Source organism: Syngnathus scovelli, chromosome 14 (genome assembly GCF_024217435.2).
Source record: "Syngnathus scovelli strain Florida chromosome 14, RoL_Ssco_1.2, whole genome shotgun sequence".
In the NCBI taxonomy this organism is placed as follows: domain Eukaryota; kingdom Metazoa; phylum Chordata; class Actinopteri; order Syngnathiformes; family Syngnathidae; genus Syngnathus; species Syngnathus scovelli.
This window is the reverse complement of record NC_090860.1, coordinates 13,589,468-13,613,334: the sequence shown is the minus strand read 5'-3', so window position 1 is coordinate 13,613,334 and position 23,867 is coordinate 13,589,468. Positions and strand designations below refer to the sequence as shown.

Below are 23,867 nucleotides of genomic sequence, written 5' to 3'. Positions count from 1 at the left end.
TATTTTTCTTGTGCTGCCATTTTGAATACATTTTAAACCCAAATGAAAACCTGCTGAGTGCCATTTTAGTCGGTTTCATCAAAGCAAATTTAACGGCTTCAATGGCCGCCAGTCAAACACGCCCTTCCAATCAAACATCAGACACTCAACAAGAGAGGAATTAACATAACAAAGCACATCAGGGACAATCTTCATTCCCGATGGCGGCAGCTGTCACCAAATTGTGCGGTGGCGAAACTCCGCCCATCAGCAGGTAAGCACTCAACGAACGGATGGGCATTCAAAAAAACAGACAAGAGCGGCGTAGACACCAGGAGTAGTCATGGCAAAGACGAAGTGATGGGAATTTGTCAAAAAAAAAAAAAAAACATCCCCGTCAGCAACCCCGCAGACATGTCGTCTTTCCTCTCAGTCGGTGTGAAACAACCCCGTTTACTTTTCATCCCGGCAGCTTGAAGTATTTATTTTGGATTTTACCAAGACATCGTTCTAGCTGTCAATCAACACGCGTTGGCGGAGAATCCAATGAGGGCTGGATCAAATCCTAAAAAAATATGAGTCTGCATCAATCCAACTCGTCAATTCTAAGTTCATGTCAGCAGTCAAGTGGCGATATAAACACAATCACGCATTCAAACCGCAAATTGAAGGTCAGCAACATTTGTTATGTTTTCCCATCTCCGCTCCCTGACTGTTCAATCCATTTGAGAATTTGACAATTTCCTGTAAACAAGCTCGAGAGCGGCTGATAAAGCTAAAATGTTGTCATGGCAACTTCGCGAGGCCAGGACCTGAAATCATGAAAGGACAACTTGCTTTAAAAGCCTCCATTATTTTATAAATATGAGGCAGGGCTACAATGTTAGCATGTGAGCATCCACATTTATTCATATTATTTGCAGCATATCCAATGCTTGAATAACATTTCCCAAATTCTGCCTTCCTCGTCTTCCTTTTCAAGTAATCCAAATCCTCTTCCCCCCCGCCCCAGATCTGCCTAAATTCGAACACCAGCCTCCCTTCCTCCCTCACCCAAACACGCCATTCCTCCCCAATCCACGCATACATTACAGCCTTTACAAAGCTAGCTACCAAAATTAGCTTTTTTTTTTTTTTTTTTTTTTTTACAATTCCATTCGCTTTCCTGTCGTCGTCTTCTACTTCCTCCTTCTACTTTATTGTCTCGCCCTCCATCTGCCATCGCTCTGTGAGCATTAATCAGCGCGTTCAAGCACCGTGACCAAAACAAGTCTACACAAACACACACAAACACACACTTACTCGAGCTTAAACATCCATCCATTACGCTTTTGACACACACACCAGTGCATTTTTTGGAAATCATTTTTGAGGCATTTAAGGCAATCATAAATTTGGAAAAATAGGAGGTTGTGACTCACATTTTTGCTATTATTGAATCTATACTGTGTGGATGTTGATAGAAGTGCAGCTACAAGGGCCCCCTGTGAACTTGTGTTCAGGGACATTTTTTTTTTTTTCTAGGCAATGAGTGCGTTTGTGTGCAATGAAAGGAAGGGCTAGAGGCTTGTGTGTATTTGTGTGCGTGCGTGCGTGTGTGTGTGTCACTGCGTGCGTGCCTTTCTTCTCGTGCCGCCCGAGAGCAGGCCTATTTGTAGGGTCAAGGTTTGGCCACTGGTGGGGGGAAAAAAAAAAAAAGCTGTGTTCCGTTTTAAAAGGAGATGAAAAACCCAAACTCACAAAAGAAGACAATTTTCTACTCCTCTCTTGCACTTTGACCCTCGGCTCTGCCGTGAGGCCTCACCCGCTGAAATTTGTGTTGTACCACATAGTTCAGCGTCCAGCTAACACTCAATGCTAATATTAGCATTTATCGCACATAGCCATTGGACTAAATGTAAATTCAAGATTCAAAGTGGATTGGAGACTTTGAAGAGTTCAACATCTTCTCATCTCAGCGACTTTTCCTATTAAAGCGAGAAGCGCCTCCTCCAAGGCCGTTAATTGGAATCGGCGCGGGCGCCTTAATTTGGAAGCGCGGCCCCGTAACTGCGGTCAGCGCTGAGACTAATGGCCGTTCCGCTCAGAGGAGTGACGACGGCCCGGGAGTGCCGGCCGGCCCGCACTTGTTTGCCGACAATTCCTGTGGGGGGGGCACTATGATGATGGCGACTAATAGATGAGTGGGCATGGGGGTGCGCTGCTGCCTGAATTATTCACTCCAGCCAAACTGTTGCTCGGGGTTCCATTCATTTTTAATGGCGTCTTTTGATGTTGATTAATTAAGCGCTGCTTGCTCGGCTTTTTTTTCAGGCGCACATGTGCATTCAAACAAGCCTACTACACGTGCAACGCTAACCGTGTCACTACTTTTTCTTCAAGAAAAATATCGGTAGAATGTCAAAGGCGAGCCGGAACCAATGTTTGGACGCTAATATTCCCGCACGGGCATTTGTAGCGACTCTTTTCGGCAATGGAGATGAAGATGCCTCGACTTTGTGGTCACACTAACGTAGAAAAACAAGAACACATCGACACACACGTGCACAGAGACACACCCTGAAGCCCCCCTCTAAAAGTATTATTGTGTTAAAAGTGTTATTTGGAGACAGTTTGGATGATGATGAGGGGGGAAGTAGAAAGGGGGGGGCGGGGGGTGGTATGCCTCTGAGCAACCACACAGCGGATTAGTAGGTGTGTGTGTGTGTGCGCGTGTGTGTGAAAATGACAACTGTATTGTTGGAAGTGGCACTGTACGATACGGTTTGTGGAGGGGAGGGGGGGGGTAATGCTAATGAGGTGTTTATGCGAGTGCTCGGATTGACTCTTTCATGTGTTCTCTGCCAATCACGAGACAGGAGACGACTTTCCAATCGTCATCCCGAAGGTTTATAAATAGTTTGAGCCACTTTCCTAGCGGAATGGAAGCCACGAGGGCGAGCCCTTTTTTTTAAACAGATGAAAAATGCAAAATGGCGTTGTTCTAATAATGCAGGACCCCACTTGTCCATTTGTGTGTGTGTGTGTTCTTGTCTATATACTTTAGTGAGGCACCACCCTTGACATCCCACCTTTATTGTGTGGCGCGAAGAGGTGGGGGCTTTTATTCCAGCGCAGTCTATAAATATCTGTTCCAAAAGCTTCCTTGTGTCATGTCGCATTGATCCGAGCGTGACGCTTGGAGCCCTCGCATTTCTGCCGGGGGGCTTTCACGGGCATGAACAAAGTGCGGAACAGACCAAAAAAATAGGAAACGCACTCAACTTGTGCGCCAGGCTGATTTATATACAGTCCACTCCTGTCTTATTTCAGGGATATTTTTAAACAATGTTTTAGTTACGTGACTGGCATTTTTTTTTTTTTTTCCTTAAGTTCTAATCCCACAGAGAGAGCGAGGAAACTTTTCTTTTGCTACCTGGGCCTTCGGTGACTTAAATTTTTATTTAAGAATGACAATAAAAATGCTTTTTAGCGTTAAAAAAAAAACTTTGTAAACTTTTTTGTCCTGGTCTGGGATTGGTGTGATGCCGGGGCAGATGCGGCGCACCCGACCCCCCCCCCCCCCCTCTTCCGCATCTCCTGGTGGGCTAAAATGTACTTTTCATTATTTATTCATTGTGTTATCATGTCGGGCACAAATTTTGAGCTGCCGAAATCACAGTGAGGGTCCTCATCGGGATGAGGCTTCACGGGAAGCAAACAGGGGGACGCAGACACACACGAACGCTCACACACAAGTGCAACATCTTGGTGAAACACTGTCACAACTGCTCAACGTCTGGAACCAATTATGAATATGCGTAAAATGAATATGCATAATGACAATAACCCGCCTGAACTCGGCAAGGGAAAAAGCTTGGAGAGCAGACTGTGTTCGTATGTGTGTGTGCGTATACACACGTTCTGCTCCGTCTTTAATCTGCATATCGGGGCAGTGGTGGGAATCTTGCACACCATGCTAAATCGATGCACTCCCCCTGCTGCATTAGTATGCGTGCATGTGTGTGTGTGTGTTGTGTGTGTGTGTGAGTATGCAGTTGAGATACAAAAAAAGAGAGCCAGAGAGGTTACATAAGTATAAAAGGGACATTCTTAAGTGGTTTTGACCTTGGCTCATCCTCCAGGGACCCCCAACAAAGACTCGCCACTAAATAAATAAACTTTATTTCAACATGTAGCTTTCCGCCTTATGCGTGTGCATGTGTGCGTGTGTGTGTGTGTGTGTTTGTATAGATTAGGATCCTCAAAGAGAAAAGCAAAGGGAGACTCTGGGATTATTTTGGCCCCCCTCCTCCACTCATCCCTGCTCACTCCATTTCCATCTTTTTTCTATTTTCTCCAGCGCCCTCTGCTCCCCCCTCCTGCCAATCTTCCCGCTAACCTCCTTTGTTCCTGAGTGTGGCCCGCATTGCTCCACTTTGCCCCCCCCACCTTTCTCCATCCACCCACCCGTCCCAATCCAGTCCATCTCTGCCTTCATCTCGCATTCCCTTTCCACCTCGCTCCTTTGCTCCGTCCTCATCTCTGATTCCGAGTGACCGCCGCTCCCGCCCTCGGGCTGCATCAGACTTCCACCCCCACCCCCCCCCTCCCACCTCGTTCTCCATCTCCTTGCTGCTGCTGCGGGAGGCAAGGCAGCGCTTTCCCAGAGCAAGGTCTTGTGTAAACAGTAGCCAACAACGTTGGTTTAGTGTGCACGAGTAGCACCTTGACAGTAACAATAGTGCTTCACTATGCAAACAGTAAAAGCCCCCCCAATGTTTTGATTGCCCAAATTCATTCTTTTAGACCCTAAAAATATCCTACTGTTAATTAACACCCCCCAAATTATTCCAAAAAACGCAGATAAATATTCAATATGCAACAAAATATGCCGCGATCTAGTGGTTGACAGTGGAAATACAGGCAATATTAACAATAGTTGTACTAAAAAAAGTTAACTGTGCAAAGAATTTCACAAAATTGCCTAACTGTGAACCTGGAAGCCATGATGGGGGGCGGTTTATGTAATCAATCAATCAATCACAAGTTTGCAAATGGCGCACACGGAATATGTGGAGTTTCCCAGTACTTTCAGATGACACTAACTCGTAATTCATATTTCATTTTGGAGCACAGGGACGATTATTAACATCACTGGAGGTGAAATTTGACAAAACAAAACAAGAAAACAGGTCAGGATTTGTGCTTGGAGCCACCTCACGGGATAGCAAAAGCGCGCCGGCTGGCTTTCTTCTTCTTCTATCGCGTCCGCCCAAGATGACACGCTTCCTGCCGTTTGATTGGCCGACAAAGCAGGGCCTTTGATCGGCGCTCCCCCCGGGCCCGTCCCTGCCGCGCTCCAGGACGACCTTCAGGAAAAGTTTACCGAACCCGTCTTTGATTCTACCCCCCTTTCACTTTCTCCATGATAATGACTGCAGCTGACTTCCCTCACCAGGAAATCATACACCGCCCTTTTATTACAATTCGGTCTCAATCAGGAGCAATCAAATCGGAGGCGAGCCATCAGGGACGCGTTGTCCTTCCAGACCGACCGCACAGCGCGATGCCGCCCTCGCAGAACTATTCGGCGCACAACATTGCGGAGCAACCACCTGGTCGGCCTACTCGAGTGCCAATCATGGGAAACGCTGCGGTCGGCCGATTAGAATCAGTAACACGAAATTACAAGCATTTTTTTGTAGGGGGGCTGGAGTAATAATAATATCGAAAGACAGCATCTAAAAGTTTCTAGCTATCCGACGCTAGCTCAAATCCTCAGCTTCTCCCATTTTGTTGTTTTTTGGAAGTCACTTTTCACCCGCGTGAACGTGCCCCCCCTGTGTTTTCCAACACGAGCCCCCCTCCTCGTTAACCTCAGCCTCATTTACCTCAGCCCCTTATTAGCAGCCTTCATGGACGCTAATAGCCGACTTCCCTCCGCCGTGTTCAATGTCAAAATGCTGTAACCTCGGGGAAATTGGAGTCGCCGCCATGCACGGCGTGCATGCTTTTTTTTTTTTTTCTTCGTGCCTTCCGCTGTGCATCAATTACCCATCTGTGAGCGATTTTACGTGCAGGTGGAGCTTTGTCTGCGTCGGTGCCCAAGTGGAGCGTGAGGCTGCACACGGCCCGCCAATCTTCTCGTGCGGGGCGGCGGCACGCATCAGAGCGTTACGGAATACCCGCCGTGCATAAATAAGTGCTGCTAACAGTTAGCATCTGTGTGCTCGCGGGTGTTAGCGTTATCATGTTCGCATCGTTTTTGCATCTGACAAGAAAGGAGAAGAAGTCAAGATTTAGCCGCCATGTTGGGAATTTTTGACCTGAGGTATGTGCATCTGATAAACAAGGAAACATTTGCTCAATACACAAAGCAAATCCCTCAAGGCCGATAGCCGGACATAGGAAGCATCGTGTTCTTGTTGTCTTTCTCGCTGACTGCCGAACCCTCTAGGTGCAACCGATACGCTTTTCTTCCTCTAAACCGGCGGCCCCTCCCTCTCTCATCTTGTCTCGGTGCCAACACTTGTGAATGGAATGGATGGGAAGAATGGAGGGGGGGGGGGTAAGAAAGCAACACATACAGGATTGATAGCTGGAATATTCTCTCTCAGATATCCTCTTTTTTTTTTTCCCCTCCCACCAGAACGCAAAATCGAGAGCTGACCTACATGGCTTTAAAGATGAGAGGCGACAGGCCATTTGCAAGTGCCACAATGGGAGACGTCCAATCAGAGAACACCACCAGTCATGCAAAAAAAATAATAAAGTCAAAAGCATTGCAACACTGCAAGAAGGGAATGATGCAATTTTCCCAAAAAGGCTGGCTGATGCTTCCAAGTAAGAAAAACAGAATGTATTAGCATCGGCGCAAACACTTTCTCTGTCATCATGTCAAACTTTGTTTTCAACTGGAAAAAAGTCTGGAAAGGTGAAAAAACGAGGAGTAATGGGACAGGATGAAGGAAAAGGAGAATAAATCGGAGACACGGTCGCTAATACGGCGGAAGAGCGGCGTTAGGATTAAGGCCCTGTGATTGGGGGTCTGGCCGCGGGCGGGGGGAAATTGGGCAAACAAAGGACCTCACAGAACGAGGAGTGCTGTTGGGCATCCTCAGAGGGGAAGCTTCATGGACGTGTGCATTAGTTGCTCTTTTTTTTTTTTTTTTTTTTTGGGATTAGTCCAGCCTTTAAGTCTTTGTGTCCCGCCGCACCTTCTCAATCATCTTTCCCCAGCAGTCTTTCCTTATCTTTCGACGGCATCTCGCCATGTTTTATTTATCTCGGGCACGCACCGCGGCCGGAATACAAAGACGCAAGCGCGCAAACGTCGTCTTTGCGCTCTCACGGGCTTTCCAAACATGTCTTCCTCGGCGCATCCCCGAGTGCCCAACTCGACATCAAAACACATTCCGCAGTCATTCATCTTTTCCACACTTTTTGTCTGGAGTAAGGCCTACTCAAAATAGCATTCCAGAAACTGAAATTGACAAATGCCGGTCGGATCATCTTCCCTTGCTTTTCCATGAAAACATTGAATATTCATTCGTTTTAAATTGCGAACATTTTGTTATTTGTCTCTTGAATGCGTTTCAATGGGCATCAATTATACGCAGATTTGCAACCATTCATGAGCCGGCCCGATCCGTACTCGGATGTTTACGGACCTCGTTGGCACCTCCCGGCCACCTAATTCTGGCCTCGGCGGGCTCGGGTTGCAAGGCGAGCGCATCCGTGAACACCTCAACGTCCCCCAAAGACGTCCACAGGGGCCCAAATTCCTCCCTCATCACGAGGAGCCCCCTCCAAACCCGGCCCCGCTAGCGTCCTCCAATCCGGCGCTCCTTTCACCATTCTGACGGCCAATCAGATTAGGCGTGGAGAGGAAATTGGAGAGGCTCGTCTGACCCTCTCTCCCGCTTTCATGTTCCTCTTTCACCCGGGCCGAGAGAAACAAACACGGGTGACAAGAAAGGGTTGCCCCGGGAGACAGAGTCCCGGGTGAAAGAAGGATGCTGGCAGCGAAGAGGGCCCCTGACCCATCTTTTGGCAGGGGACGGCCCTCTCAGGCGCCCTCGCTTGCTCTGAAAGGAGCAGCGGGGCAATACCAGGCAAAGCATTCTGGGTGATCCCTGGACCCCTGCACGTGCCGCAAAAAAAAAAGATGGCCGCGCACGTGACGCTGTCTGGAGCGTGGGAGCTCTTCTCTTGCCCTTAAAATCCAACCCGGAGTCGTTCCGGTTTTGCCAATATTTTGGGTGAATCTCAAGAGAACTTGTAAGGGGCTTAAGATAGAGCCAGAGCGGGACACCTTTCCACTTCTTATAAGTAAAAACAACACCATTAGTAATGGAATCGATTGTTGCTGAGAAAAACGGGAAATGAGAAATCAACAAATGTATGTTTGCTCATGAATCGATAGAGCATCGTTTCATTAATAACTCAAAACTTCATTATCCTGTTCACTGTACTGACCAACATCATTCCGACCTCTCCCACGGCTTAAAAAATGGTCAGGTGAGAAATCAATAAGTACTAAAAATGTTCTTTAGGATCAAAAGTGTATTTTGTAAATTGCACAAAACCACAACATTGGGTGCTGGTGACCCGATAAATTGTTACTCTGCGGAGTGTAATCTGAACAACACGCGCTCCTCCTCCGAGGGTTAAACATTTGTCAAGTGAGCGATCAATAAGTGTGATATTAAAATGTTCTGGTGGATCGATAGAGCGTCTTCTTTCATGACTAAAAATATCCCCGTCGGCCATCGGGTAACTCGACTCTCAGACAGTTTGTGTATTCAACAACGCCACCGAGACCTCTGCCAAGGCTTTAACATTTGTCAACTGACCAATCAATAACTACGTTCTCAATATATTCTCGTGGATCGAAGGAGCGTCTCCGTTAATAACTCAAAACCCCGCCAGCGATCGTTAACCCGACACGCGTTGACCCGAAACGAGTTTGCGTAGCGAATAACAACACAGGAACCTCTGCCAACGTTTGTCAAACGGGACGTCGATAAACGCTAAAATGTTCTCGCCGATTGATGGAGCGTCTTCGCTAATGACTCAAAACGACATTAGCGGCCCTTGTTAGCCAAAACCAGCTTGGGTACCGACTCTGCCGAGAAATCCAGCTTGTTTGAGCCTCAGCTGGAAGAGTTTGGACTCCTTCACCCCGACCCCCCCTCACACCCACGAGACCTTATTTTCCTTAGCAGTCGGCAACATAATGGACATGCAACACTAAATGCCTCTGCGCCACGCTCGGATAATAACGCACTTCGGGACCATTTGTTTAGGGGGGGGGGGGGGGGGGGGGAGTGACGGCCATTAGTGCTCAAGACGCAGATGGCAAATGACTGGCTTGCTTACCAACTTGAGCAACATTTATCTTGCTTATGTGCATGAGTGTGTGCGGAGGTCGCAAAGACATTTTTTTTTTTTTTCCTTCCGCATCCAAACTGATGTGATATCGACATACGGCGAAGCGCACTTGATCCTGACTCTGATGGATTGCGTGCGAGTGCAATTAGAAGCCATTGATTTCCACGCAGCAGCGAGCTACATTAAATTAAAGCCTAAAAGCCGGCCAGTCCGTTTTAAAAAGTCTCCGCATGGAATATTACGCTGCTGCCCGGGTACATTTGACGATTCATTCGTTTAAAGTAATTTAACTTTTTTTTATTAAGTTTCTTCTATTTATGGGCTTCCTTTTTGTCCCTTGCGTCACTGCATGGTCAATATATTTCATATAAACCGGTAAATGAACAAAGAATGAATGAGGAAAAAAGTTGGATTAAAATTTTCTTTCACACAATATCTTAAATTGTAATCATTTAAATTGCCAGTTTGTCAGGTAGGGTAATACTTCAAATTAACTGAAATTAGAATACAATTAATTAAGTCAATTTCAATCAAAATTCGTGTTTTTTGCAGAAAACTGCAGAAAAAAAAGTCATGCAGTCATGCAGACAAAGAATTTCCACAACTTCTGAATGTTACTCTGTAATCTGCAGTAATATGAGGATAAATAATATATGGCTGTGAGTACTGTTATATTGTCAGTCTACATGTGTTGCTGCATCTCTCTTATTTATGTCATGCTACACGGCTACATAGACGCTACTTGTTACCTATGTTAGCGTTAATATAGCCATCTAAAAGTTCTTTTCAGTCCTCAACTTTTTAGCATCTTGAGCATACGTTCACTCCGCCAAACTGCTGCTTGCTGTGAAGCCAGTTCAGTTCGCCGCCATCTTACAGCAAAGACGAAGAAAGAGGAAGAGGAGGAAGGTGGCGGGGTTGAACGCCTTTCTATCCTCGCTCTAAGACTCTCATTAGCTGTATTGATTTAAGGCTTTCCAGCTCTTTAGCAGTCAAGCGCTGCTGGTGCATTGCATTACACACACACACACACACACACACACACACACACACATGAAGGCACATCTCCAGAGCGCTTCCAAACTAGCATGTCTTGCGTAACTTATTTTTGCACACCATAAATAGCGCGGTGGCGGCAAATGCATTTTTTATGGCGCGCGGAAGCTGTCGACGCGGGTCAACCGCTGTTAGATCTTTTACATACAATCCGCTGGCTAATTGCAACATATTCAATATGAATGACAACTTGCTATGTATGCTACATACATTTGCATACAAAAATGCATTCCAGTTGCCAAGATTATCTATCAATGCTGAAGCCGTGACCACATAAGAGAAAAAAAAAAAAAAAAAGGTCTAACCTTTGTTAGACACAACTTAGCCTGTTCATACTAGCGGCGCACGCTAATAAAGCTTTTTACGACAGCGCTGCAGCTTATTATTTCTAAATTCCAGTTATTTCCTGCGGGAAGAATTTCAGAATGCTGACGAAATGAAAGTGGATTCTCCTTCTGAAATTTATGACCTGAGAGGTTTCACTTTTTGTCGACACACACACGCACACACAACAACTGAGGAAAAAAAGGGTATCGACGAATAAGCAAGAGCATTTGTTAACTGCACCACCTCATTATATGCCTCTTTCACTCCCTAAAGCAAAACACACACACACACACGAGTTCTACACAACTCCATCTTCTAAAAGAATTGGACACTGCCGAAGACTGATTCCTCCGGCTGCCTAGGCCGTGTGCGAACGTGTGTATTGTGTATTGATTTAACTTAAAGCGTAGCTAATGAGGCTCAAAGTGACAGCCAAGCCAAGTGCTCACACAATCTTTTGGCACAACCTTGCATTTTGCTTTTCCTTCAGAAAAAAGGAAACATTTTAAGGAATGACCTCCTTTTTCTACACCGACATCCCCCCCCCCCCCCCAGCTCTTGGATCGCAAAGGAAAATTAAATAATAGCAATTAAATGGGTCAATTTTAGCAGCAAGCTGAGTAGAAGGTTAATATTAATTCTAATGTAGAGTAGAAACCAAAAAGGGGTGAAACGGAGTCTATTAAATTGAAATGCGGGTTTTTAATTGGATCATCTGAACTAACTTGCACCAATAAAAGCCTCCCTGCTAATAAAGTGCTGCAGAAGGAAACGTGGAGTGATAGCAAAGTGTCTGAGGTGGTTGACAGCTGTTGTGGCAGAAGACTCTGACTCAAAAGGTCTAGAGGAACACAGGAGACCTCCCAGCGGAGCGAGGCAAGGATTGCCCCCCCCCCCCCCCCCCCCCCCCATCACTTCCATTCATCTGTAAGCACATCGCCACCCCCGAATCAACACTCCTCCTCTCGGCGAGAGGTTTGATGGAGAGGCGTCGACGGGAGAGTTCGCGTGAAGACTTGACGGGATCAGGCGTTTGAGCTGGCTAACCTTACTGCATTGCGGAGAAGCACCGACACTTTTTTAAAAATATCAAATACCTGGCAAATATATACGAGGGGAGAATCGAGTCAACTGCATATCAACTACATGTCCCACAAAGCATCTGGACTCTCCGAGTTAGACTCCACGGGGGGACGTGAGATGGAATCCACAGGGAGCAAGATTATGATGAAAACAGCAGGGGCCCTAAAATTGAACCTTGTGGAACACCACATGACAGTGGAGCAAAGTGTGACTCGGAACAACGAACGCTATCATAAAAAGTCCTGGCGGTGTTTATTAAAAGCAGCAAGCTCAGGTTTCGTCTTTAATTTCAAACCCCGGCCGGCCTCCCCCGTGTCTCACAGATGAAGTTAGCTGACTACAAGCATATCGAAGGAAGTAAAACGGGGTGAGTGGATAAAGTGCGGCATGTAAGGAAGGCTGCACTCTTCTTCTGACGTGGACTCGCATGAACTGACTGCTCTTGATGTTCACTCACCCATTGGAAGCAAGTGAGCCTGGCGTAGCCCCCCGCCTCGCCCGCCTGCCCTCCCTCTTCATCCTTTTGTCCCTGCATGTTCTCTTCTCGGCTCGTGCCTTTAGCCTTTCCCTCCTCCTAGCGTACTTCTTAAGACGAGCGCTAGCCTGCTTTTAGTGCCATTTGTCCTTTTTATAGCGTTACACGTCCCCTGCATTATACTGCTCGCTGCACGTATGACTACCATTTCACATTAAGGGACATGTCGTCGCGTAAAAAGCATCACGGCAGTCGCTTTTAAGTCTCGTGTTTTGGATTAGTCCATTCAGTTGAGCTTTTTTTTTCTTGTACCCTAATTTGAAAATTTTGTCACTTAGCAGCATGATATTTGGTGGGTGTGACAGTCAAGTCTGATTTTGTACATGGTCAAAGATTCATCCCCCAAAAAAATGCATTTCCTGTTCTAGGGTTATCATCACACTTTTTCGTTTTGTGGCAGAAGACAAACAAAACAAAATCGCTGGCTGGCCTGCTTTTAGAGTTTCGTAAGCGGGGCGCGTGCACGTCGCACAAGGGGCTGAAAGCGACTCAACACACAACGCTCAGCAGCAACGTCATCAAACATATACGCCGACCACGCCTATACATGAGTCACGTAAACACGCACACGCGCACGCACACGCAAAGACGACCTGTTCTTTCTGCTCCGCTACACTTGCCGAGGTTTGTCTCTCTGGCCTGACGAGCTACGCTGGGCATGCACACACACACAGACACACACACACAGTGCACTGGCAGAGGGGTCCATGAATTATACATCCTCTCTGTCTCTCTGCATTAGGCGAGGAGAAGAGGCGATGGGCGCGAAGGAGCTCAGAGGAGGAGGAGGACGAGGAGCATCAGATAATGCAATCCTGACATATCACATGTTATTGCAACCAGGTGGGGGGACGGAGTGATGAGTTGTCCATCATCTCAACACCAGCGAGTGTGTGTGTGTGTGTTTTGGAAGCTGGAATGGAACCCAGCAACATCTTGCCGCGATGCATTTTGGTTCGCAGTTCAAAGAGTTTGCATCTCCGAGAGAGAGAGAGAGCGAGAGAGAGAGAGAGAGAGAGAGAGAGAGCGAGAGAGCAAACAGTTCAAGGTGCGACAAGGTGCTATGGGAGTGGGTGGGACGAGCTGTCCGTCACTGTCACTGAAACAAGCCGCTTGGAACTTTACAGTGGAACCTTCCAGGTGGAACACACTGTGCTCCTCGGGGATGCACATCCACCTGCCCAATTTCACCACATATGAAATAATGTGAAGTGACATTTCCATGTTATGTAATATGTAAGTTTTCATGGTAAAGTGTGAAGAGAGGAAAGGAAAGGAAAGGAAAGAGAAATGACTGTGTTGCACGATAAAACTACCAACAGCCTCCAAATGAAAATGCAAAGTAAACTTAAGAAGCTTCGTGATTTTCTCCACTTGAGATGAGAGGCGTCGTGTATCATTTTGTGGGATCTGGGCCGACTAAGCGAGTCGCTATTTTGCACGAGTGTTTCATCAGCTCCTTGAAATTGATACATAAAGACACTTTGGGAGACAAACGGCAGTTCGAAAAATCAACGGCATGTGCACATGAACTGAAATGCATCCGAAAGGTTTTGAACAATCATTTTATTTGTGGGTCTGCCTAGAAAAGACAACAAGTCGGCCATTTTGTGATAAAGTGGACATCTTTTTTCAGGGTTCTGACATTTTTGGTAGCCATTGACACTTGCTTCACTGAGCAATTTGATTAGCATGTCTATCAAAAGTAGACCCACAAATAAAAAACAAGACAGAACCAGAAAGTCTTGTGCTATTAAGATTAACGTAACATATGAATGAGTAAAAGCCCCAGAGAGTAAAAATAGACAGATGAATTTCCACTGATAAAGTAAAAAATGCCTGAAGAAAAAATTCTTTGCTGCTGAACATTTGCATGTAATAAAAAAAACAAAAAAAAAACCAGCAGCTTTTGGCCATGAGTGTGGCCTAGGGGTGAACGAGAAGGCCCGTCCCGTCACGGATTTGATCCGCGGTGCATGTTGCCCGCAGCTATTGGAATTGGATTATTCCAGAACTTTCCTGGTTGGCGAGAAATATGTGAGATTTGCTTTCTCGGCGGGCAAATAATTGGGAGGGGGCCTTAAGTTGCTTTATTTGGACGGTGGGCCGTTTGGTCACGTGACTTACACTACACTCCTTTTGTTACTGCAATTGTTACTATAGTAGAAATTGAATTTATTTTGACGACGTTTGTAGTTACATCAAAGATGATTCTCTTCTTTTCTTCTATACGCACGCACGTGCATAGTTTTGATCTCATGATGACGTGCACAAGCCATAATTCACCTTCACGCCATGTACGCAAGAAGGAAGGAAATGAAAGTGGCGGTCGTCTGTAACGCGCATGAACAGGCTGCAGGGGGGCGAGCCGGATTGGGGTTTTCTTTTTTTTTTTTTTGCTTTCCAGCTACATCGTTCCCGGCGACTCGTCCGCGTTGATGGAATTAATGAGCTCTCTGGAGCTGCAGATCTTCAAGGCCCACAAGTGCCGACCACATCAAAACCAAAATAAAAAGAAAAAAAAAAAGATAAGAAGGTGCAAGAGGGGAGAGAAAAGACATGATGAGGAAGATGCAAAGATGCGTGAAGTAACATTTGAGGTTAGGCGACATCCAGTGCTACACTCGGACGTATATTCATTTATTATGAACTTAAGTTATATTAAGTGTAGTAATTTTAGTCTATAAAGATGAGGATGTTAATTTTATTCTATGGAATAAACTGTGATGTCATTTTCAGTCAACAACAAGTGGCAGGACAAGACAAAATGGCCGCCACCCTTTGCGATGGCTCAAAACGAGCGGGGTGAATTTTTCAGCTTCATTCATATTCCAAAAACGCAATTTGAATCACAATACTGTGCTTAGACCCGTGGGGCTGCCTCGATTAGATTGTCAAGAACATTTTTGACTCGACTTGCAGTCCTCACTCACTGGAGTCAAGTGCGTAGCGCAGCTCATGAGCGTGGATTTGACCCATTTTACACTAACAAAAACACCCGGAACGCTTTTGTCAGCAAACACACACATTCACAAACACGTGGGCATGCTTGCAGGAAACACTCGCTCCTCTCCAGACTCGGAAAAGATAGGAAGCGCGGCCCGTTTGAAGTTGATCAAACGACGAGTATGCAGCAGAGCTCCCGACGACGCTCGGAGCCCCCCCCGTCGATTCCGCAGTCGATCCCGTCACGGCGAGAACCACCTGCGAGTCTCACGCTGCTTTCCGTCCCCATTGTGTTTTGGGATTGATCTCTGACCTCATTTAGGAGACCGCCACATGTAAAATATGTAAGAAGAAATGATACCTAGCCACCTAAAATAAGGTGAATTGAAAATTTGCCAATACCGAACCAATCCAGGAGTTCACCGGAGTGGATCTTCAAGAGAGTATTTGGGTGACGTCTCAATCTCATCAGCAAAGAATCTCATTTTCTATTTCCAATGGAAGCTGCCAAAAAACTAATAATGTGCTCACATCTTCCCTCTTTGCCTTCTCCGCAGGGAGATGGTGAGGCAGGGAGAATCTTTAATGGAGCGGAGCCCCCCCCCCTCTCCCCTCCGCTCATGCACACACACACACACACACACACACACACTTCTCTCGTGGCCTTCTCAATCATGTGAAAATGTGCAATCACATTGTCTTTAATGTCATTTTAGCGTCGCTACGAAAGCTGTCATCGATCACTACGCACGGATCACTGCAAAGTAGACTTTTTTCTGCTTTTAGTTATAAAATTACTTTGTAAAAATCCGACCAAATTTTGCCAAATACTGGCCAGTACTGTATAAATAATATAAAATATATTCAATAGAAAAAGCCGTATCAAATGCCCCTTCTCAAAACACTGGCTGGTACAATCCATACATGTCAAGCTATATGGATGAAATTTGATTTAGGGCCCCCAGATGCCAATTTTAAAAGAGCTCATATTAGCCGATTAATTCAATTTTTGTAAAGTACAATACTGTGGAGTGTTATTTTTCTTATTAAAAAAAATTCCACATTTAGGGTTATTTTTTTGAGGTGTGTTGGAACAGATTAATGACATTTCCATTCAGTTGAATGGACAGATCATTTCAAAATGCCAACTTGTTGGCGGCCGGCGTGATCGGCGAGCATCAATAGCATGGCTCTGTTCTCACATCAACATTTTAATCAGCGCCATTAATCCACGCTCTGTTTTCATTACGCTTATCGGCGTCATCTCCATAAACATCAGCGCCGTCATTACAGCCTCGTCAAATGTTGCGGGAGAGAGAGGATTAGGATGCAGGCGGGTGGGTGGGTGAGCGAGCAAAGACAGAGAATGGGCCAAGTTAACCTCGATTTTCATCAAAGGGAACGTGCGCTGCGTCAGGAAGGACACGCGGGAATACCGACGATGTTCTGAGAATGCTCGGCCCTCCGTCAGTTTTAAATATAAGTTTTTTTTTTTTTTAAATGCACCGCCCCTCAACAACGTTTCATCAATTATTCAAATGAACCCAAATAACAACAACTCAAGGCTGGATTTAGCTTGTACGTCAACGTGACCCGACAGAATTCGAAAGGGCAAAAAAAGTTCATTTCAGGATGCAAAAATGTGAAGCAAGGACATATTTTGTTTTATCTATCGCCACACCCTAGTTTGTACGTCAAGGCAAGACTTTGGTGTCTGTACAAGGCAAAAATAAAATATAACAAAGACAAGAAAAATGAATAACCAAATTCTGAGATGGTGTCTCATGTTCTTAGCTTTAACAATCGTGTCGCTTACATTTCAAAACAAATAAAATGGGGCCTGACTTTGGGGATTTATTGTACCGACTTTAATACGATATGCGCATGTTAATAACGCCGCTAACAATGAGACAATGTAAGACTGAAAGTCCTTAAAAAAAAAAAAAGCCTTCGAGTGGCGTTTAGATTAAATTTGGGATTAAAGCGGAGGTGAGATTAATACACCGGCCGGAGGGGGGGGACCAGAAGGTTGCGATAAGGCACAACATATGTTGATCCCGCCTCATTAGCCTCATTAGCATATGAGAAAAATGAGTTTTATAGCACACTGATCTTGCCAAATAGTGGCTGCAATTGTTGATTCACATCAACGACATTTGAGCCACGTTCAAATTTCTCACTCCAGACGGTTCCTGTCTGAGTCCACCCCTCGTACCTGTTCCCGGACGACCCCCTGCCGGGCCCGTCGAGCCGTGCGCTTTTAAGCGCTTTCTCGGCGCGGTAATCTTCCTTTCATTTCCAGACATTTCCGCTCGGTTTGGCTGCAACTTGTGTGAATTTTCGTGCCATGGGCGCTAATCTTTCGAGTCCAGCTCGCATTTGTCTTGCGGAATCCAATTCAGTGGCGAGCCAGTTTGTAACATACCCTAAAATACGCAAAAAGAAAAGCTGAGTCAGCGAATACCAATTTTGTGGCCCTTCCTCGTTTCTCGACCCGTTCAAAGAGTTTCAATTTATGCTTTCCTTCGCCCATGTTCCCACTTCTGACGTACTTTCTTCGCAACAATGACTACTTTTCTATGATGTGTTTTTCAATGAACTACTGAGAATAGGTTTAACAGAAAATGACAAATTGTAAATAGGGAGCGGCAAATAGGTCAGAGGTCAGCATTTGGAAACACCTGCTACTCTCTGCAGTTGACTAAACAAACCATTGTGTGCGCATACGAATCTCAAGGAGATCGGGGCGCATCCCGGAGAACGACGGGGCGCTCGTCCTCAAAGACGGTCGAGATGAAGCGCGAGCGGGGGAACAAAGACGGACGGGAGGGGGTGAGGTGGGGTGGGGTGGGGCGCCTTTTTGAAGGAGAAAGAGGGGGATTAGACGAGATGCTGCTTCTGGACCAATGAGCTGGCCCATGTGTGTATGTGTGTGTCAAAGTAGCCATTTTGGTGAGCACATTAGCTCCTCAGGCTGAACAAAGCCCCATAACCTGTAAGCTTCTTTTTTGTATATGGGCCAGTGTGTGTGTGCGTGTGCGCGTGTATATAGAAGTAAGAAAATGCAACCTGAATGGACAGCGTGTGTGGATGTTTGTGTGGGTGTGTGACCTACATCTTGCAGCCTCCAGTCAGTGTGTACGAGTGTTTCACTCCCGCATCTTTCTATATGGCACAGCTGTGCTGTTGCGCTACATTGAGATCGTGATGATGATGATGATGTCACATGCATATGACATCACAGCGGCAAAATGTATGGATGGGATTGTGTGAATGACTGAAAGCCTCCTGAATGTTTTCAATTGGATTATTTGAGCAGATTTTAAAATTAAATGGAGAGCACCTCACGCCCCCTCCCATTCTGGCCCCTCATTATAATCATAATAGAATATTTATTTACTTCTTTGTGTTTCGAAAATAGCATTTCCACTGGTTTTCAATGGAACAAACTTTTGTCATTTTGTTAACCTGCATTTTTTTTACTCCTTACAATTTTATTTTTCTTAAGCTTTTTTTCTGCCTTCTAAAATCTTTCATAAAAAGAGCAATCTCTGATTTTCAATAGGGCATGTGTAGCCTGTGTGTGGAAAATAATTTTCCAATCACAATAATTGATCTTTTATACTTTGTTTTGATCAAATTTTGGATTTAAAAAAAAATACATTCCCACTCATGTTCAAATGTGGCAGTTTTTACATAGGTTTGCCATTTTGCACACTGCAGGCTAATTGTATTACTAAAAGTCCCTTGTAATATAATTTTTAACTATTTTATTTTCACAATACACTTGGCTTCCCCACCCCACCAACTTTGCCCAATATGAAGTATTCCACCGGCTTGAAAGGACCACGTGCATTTCCGTAACACAAGCATCGCACAGCAACAAGAACGCGAGTGACATCCAGCACGCCGAGATGCGGAGGGGAAAAAGAAAAAAAAAATCCATAGTGGCTTTCGCGTATATAAATAGTCATGTGGGTAATGCACCATCAATGTCTTGAATGGACACAAAGCAAACAAGGAGGAAGCAGTGAAGCCAGCACCACAGTCCTGATTCATTGCAATGCATTTTTGATATGCCCCCCCCCGCCCTCTACCTTACACCCCCATCCTCCCTCCCACCCGACGGAATAACATCTCCCCCGGCAACCGTGAATATAGCTTCAACATAGCCGCTGATGTTTGCGTTATGTGCACGCGCATTCGTGTGTGAGAAAGGGGAAAAGTGAAGAGAGAGGAAAAGAAGAGAGGGAGAGCAAGAAAGGAAGAAAATGTTCTCCCCTTGCCTGATAAATATTTGAGATGGCTTCAGTGGAGAAGTGATGTAGTCACAGACACAAGTGCAAGCTCAAAAAACAACAACCCATCAGGGGCTCATCGTTGCTTGATTTCTACATTTTCCTGATCAAACATACATTTATTTTTCCAAAAATCAAGTTCTAATACAGCTTAACCATGAGAATGAGTTGTATTGTTTTAAGTGGGAAGGTAAGTTTAGCCCGGGTTGTTAGCGGAAGGTATTTGATTGATTTTATTCACAACTTAACATGAAAGTCAAGCTCATCTAAAAAATGGCACTCGACAAGACGCGATTGTTGCCAGCTGTCACTAGGCAGAGTTCACGGGGTTCGATAGCAACTGCCTCAATGGCTGGTGGAAAAATAAGCCACGCCCCAGTGGCCTGTTCAAATCACAAGTGCAGGTGACAATAGAAATGCATGAATGTTTTTCATTTACAACAGTTGTCGTTTGGGTTCCGCCTATGTCATTGATGACAATTACTTGGAATAGAGAGAATAAAATCATTTTGCACACTGAGCCACATGTTGCTTCACCGAGAGATAAAGCCATAAGGTGAAGGAAGACGTAGGCGTTACTAAATTGTTTAAATAAAAATATCACCAAATGTGATGGGAAATATTTCGTGTCGCCTACACGCCCGATTTGAATTGTCCGATGCCTTGCCTCAAGTGTGCAATATGAACCGCAAATAAAAAATTAAATTTCATTATAACAGGTCTATTTTTTTACTCCTTACTTTTTTAAAATATGATTTTACTTTTACATTATGCCACAGTCGAGAAAAAAATGTCCACTAGGACAGAAATGAAGTGTGGGTTGATCCTAATTACATAAATGTTTAATTATTATTTTTTTAATGACGGTAACATTTCTAAAAAATCCTATGAATTCCTCCTCTTGGCTTGAAATAAGAATTTTGGCCAACCCCAATGTTAACAGTGTGCGCCCAAAATTACGAGTTGAGGTTCCTTCTAATTAGCGGTAATTAAGCAGGCGCATGCGCACCAGCTGCCAACGGCGCACTCACTTGGGGTTGGAGCTGTTCCAGTAGACGGTGTGCCTGTCAAAGATGATCTTCTCCTCGGCCCACACGCACATCCACGAGAGCGCAGCCAGGATCAGCACCTCCATCGCTCCGCACTTGACTGCCATGGTGAAGGTTCGCTCTCTTTTCTGGAGGCTTTTTTTCCCACCCTCGTCTTATCTTCTCGCTCTGTCGTCTTGGCTGCTGCTTGAATCCTCAGCGACGACTCCTCAAGTCATCCTGGAAAGTTAAAACAATCTCGCTGAAGAAAGTGGAAGGAGCTGCAGGAGTGCGCGGTGCTCGTGGGGTACTCACACGGGGCTCTTGTGCTGGTCTTGCCGAGGAGTGGCTTCGTCTGCGTATCTTCCCAAACTTTTCTCCCAGCATCACGCGTTAAAAGAGGCGGGGAGCGAAGCTTTTCTTTCGTTTGGAGGGAAGCTCCAGCACAGCAGCAACGCCCGCGGCGTTCAGGTGCACGCTGCAAAGAGCATGCTGCGATACATCCAGCGAATATGCGTCCCAACTCCGCGCATCCTCGCTGCCCACGCACGTACAATCCACCGCGTCCAAAAAGGCTCCCCGCACCGCGCAGCCTTCCACCTCTCCCTCTCCGCGTGTGTGAGAGGCTCTCGCTCTCACACCACCACAACATCCACGCCCCCCCCCCCCCCCCTACTTATTTGTCTGCGACGGAAGCAGGCATGAGTCTGCGTCACGCCCCCTGACGGCTGACTGGCGTTACTGCACGCAGGGACATTTCATTTTTGACTGACTGGAAACCAGAGGTGTACCTAATGATGTGTCCATAGAGCAAGAATTAGCCGTCCAATGCTCCGGCGCCACTCTCCGTTACCGAAGGCGTTTTTAAGACGCACCGTAAAGTTCAGCCTATTTGAAAGCTGAGGCGAAGATGGATGGAGAGCGGTGGCGCCTGACGCATGGATGGAGCGCGGCCCGCACTGTCCAAATGGGGGTCCAAAAAGGGCGGCGCATGCAGCCGGGTGTAAAAACACGCGGCGCCATAAAAGCACCAGACACTGAGAGAGCAGGGGGTGGACGAGGGGGGGGGAGTCACCAAAACACCTCGTCGCCAGTCAGGTGATATACGGCCCTGCTTAAAACTCTCCATCACTTTTATGGGTCATTCCACAATTGGAGGACAATCAAGACAACAACGAAATAAAAAAGAATTTATGATATGCCACATAGCATACCCAAAAAGATGATTTCAAATTGACTTTATCTGCCATATTTGATTTGCAGGTTTGTCATCAAATGGGAGAATGTGCTGGCTGTGAAGATCATAAAAAGCAAAAATGATGCTCCTTTTGTGTCTACTTTGTGTCCTACTTCTTGAAAAGTAGCCTAGGATTTTTTTGGGTAGGGATAACGGCGCGCGCGCGCACATCGCAGAAGCGTAACCCAAATACAGGCGCATGTCGTCCGCCCGCAGGGATGAATTATTCAACATCTGTCTGAGAGGCCTGCATATGTAAACAGGTGGACAGTCTCCTGGTTGGCTGCTCTGCTTTTTTTTTTCTTGTAAGGAAAAGGCTGGATAGTCTAAGAGATGAGTAGAGCCACCAAAAAAAGTCGCAAGAAGCGATTTTGATTCTCAGTAGCCATTAGATGGTCTAACAAGTCTTATTGAAAAGAGCAAAGTTAGCCATTTTGGATTTAAGTAGCCATTTGAAAATTAGAATTTGTCAGACTTATTTAGTCGTGTTCCGACCAAACGCAGCAATGCATAGCTTCAACAACTCCAGTCCAGCTGTGGCACGCAGCCGCCGTGAAGCAAAAAGGCGGTTTTGCTCTTCTGCTGTCACGCTGACATTGAGTCTAAATCACATAAGCTGCACAGCCTAAACGCTATTTGAGGGGATTCGGATGTGGAGGGATGACTGCTTTAACTGTGACCCGTAGAGTTACGGTCTCAAAAAAAAAAAAAAAAAAAAAAAAATCCGGCTGGAATGTAAAGTACTGTCTTCCGCTAGTGGGGTGAGCAGGTACCACCAAGTAACCTCTTCTTGCTGGGATTGATCAAGTTCCCAATGGCAAAAAATGGGCCAGTCGCTATTCAGAATGAGGCCGAGCAAAGAGAAGGCAGCTGGAGTGAGTATACGCGTGGCGAGTTTTTGCATGATTAGAAAGAGACGCATATTGATGTCAATAAGTGGTGCCAGATGTGAAAAGCCCCCCCACATGGATTCCATTTTCAAAGCCCGGTGACGTCGACCTTAATATTAAAAGTTAAGCGTTTGCAAAAACACTCCTTCAGATGAGCCAGTGGAAGATGAATTGATAGCAAGTTTGGAATTGGGGTTTGATTTTAAAAAAGCAAAGCTCTGGCATGTTTGGATGATCTGGCTTTGAAATTCGCCTTCTGCCCAATTATGCAATCTCTTTGCATTTTAATTTATTCAGCGGAGGATCGGGCACTCTTGGCTGCTGGGGCGGAGTAAAATGCAGAGACGCTACATGTGAACATAAGTCCAAAGGAGACAACTAGATTCCAGTTATGCGGGGGTGCACACTTATGCAATCAGTCTCAGGATTTTACCTCAATTGATTTGCAATGATGGAAAACATACCGCATCCTTCAACTCTTGTGTGACCTTCAAAGGCTGCATTCTCATGCAAGGTAGAGCAGCAACAAACTTTTCTGAGGACCACACTCCCAGCTCGCGGCGTTGCATTCTGCGTTTCACTTTTGTCCTCATCTGACGATGGCGAAGAAGTGAGGTTAATCCCCGTCGCCGCTCCGTCAGTGAGTCGGGACAAAAAGGAAGGTAGAGGGGGCCTAATACCACAAAGCCAGGAGGAGACACTTGAGATTAAGTGTCACACTCTTGACATTGGGAGAGCTGGCAGGTAATGTCAACGCTGTGGGCCTAAGCAGGGAGCATCACTGCCCCCTGGTGGACAACAGGAGGAATGCAGTTTCTGGCAGCATGGAAGCTGAAATTTCACAGGACTAAGGATAAAAATGCAGTTCCCTCAAGACCTTTCGCCAAAGCCAGGCTACATTTGAAGATGAGTGAAGTTGGGAAATGCAAGATTTAACAAATAAAAATAGAGTAGTAAAACGGTGATGGCGGAAAATGTTACAAGATGTTAACCAGGCATCAGTTCCACAGGAAGGGAGGGAAGAGACAGAAACCAAATGAGGCCAGATGAAAGAAGGAACAAACTAAAGATTTATTGAAGGCAGCAGAAGATGCAGCGTAGCAAGAACAAGAT

The 23,867-nt window shown here is 45.8% G+C and overlaps 1 protein-coding gene across 1 annotated transcript in view; it reads right to left on the bottom strand.

The window, feature by feature from the left end:
• The window catches only part of efna2a (ephrin-A2a), a 32,413-nt gene extending 8,667 nt beyond the window's left edge, over window positions 1-23,746 (bottom strand). The window contains exons 1-2 of the mRNA XM_049740957.1: window positions 20,943-23,746; window positions 20,631-20,867 (exon numbers count right to left, since the gene is read on the bottom strand). Coding sequence (XP_049596914.1) covers window positions 20,631-20,755 — 125 coding nt within the window. The 5' untranslated portion in view covers window positions 20,756-20,867; window positions 20,943-23,746. The remainder of the gene's footprint in view (window positions 1-20,630; window positions 20,868-20,942) is intronic.
• Window positions 23,747-23,867: the final 121 nt, after the last annotated feature.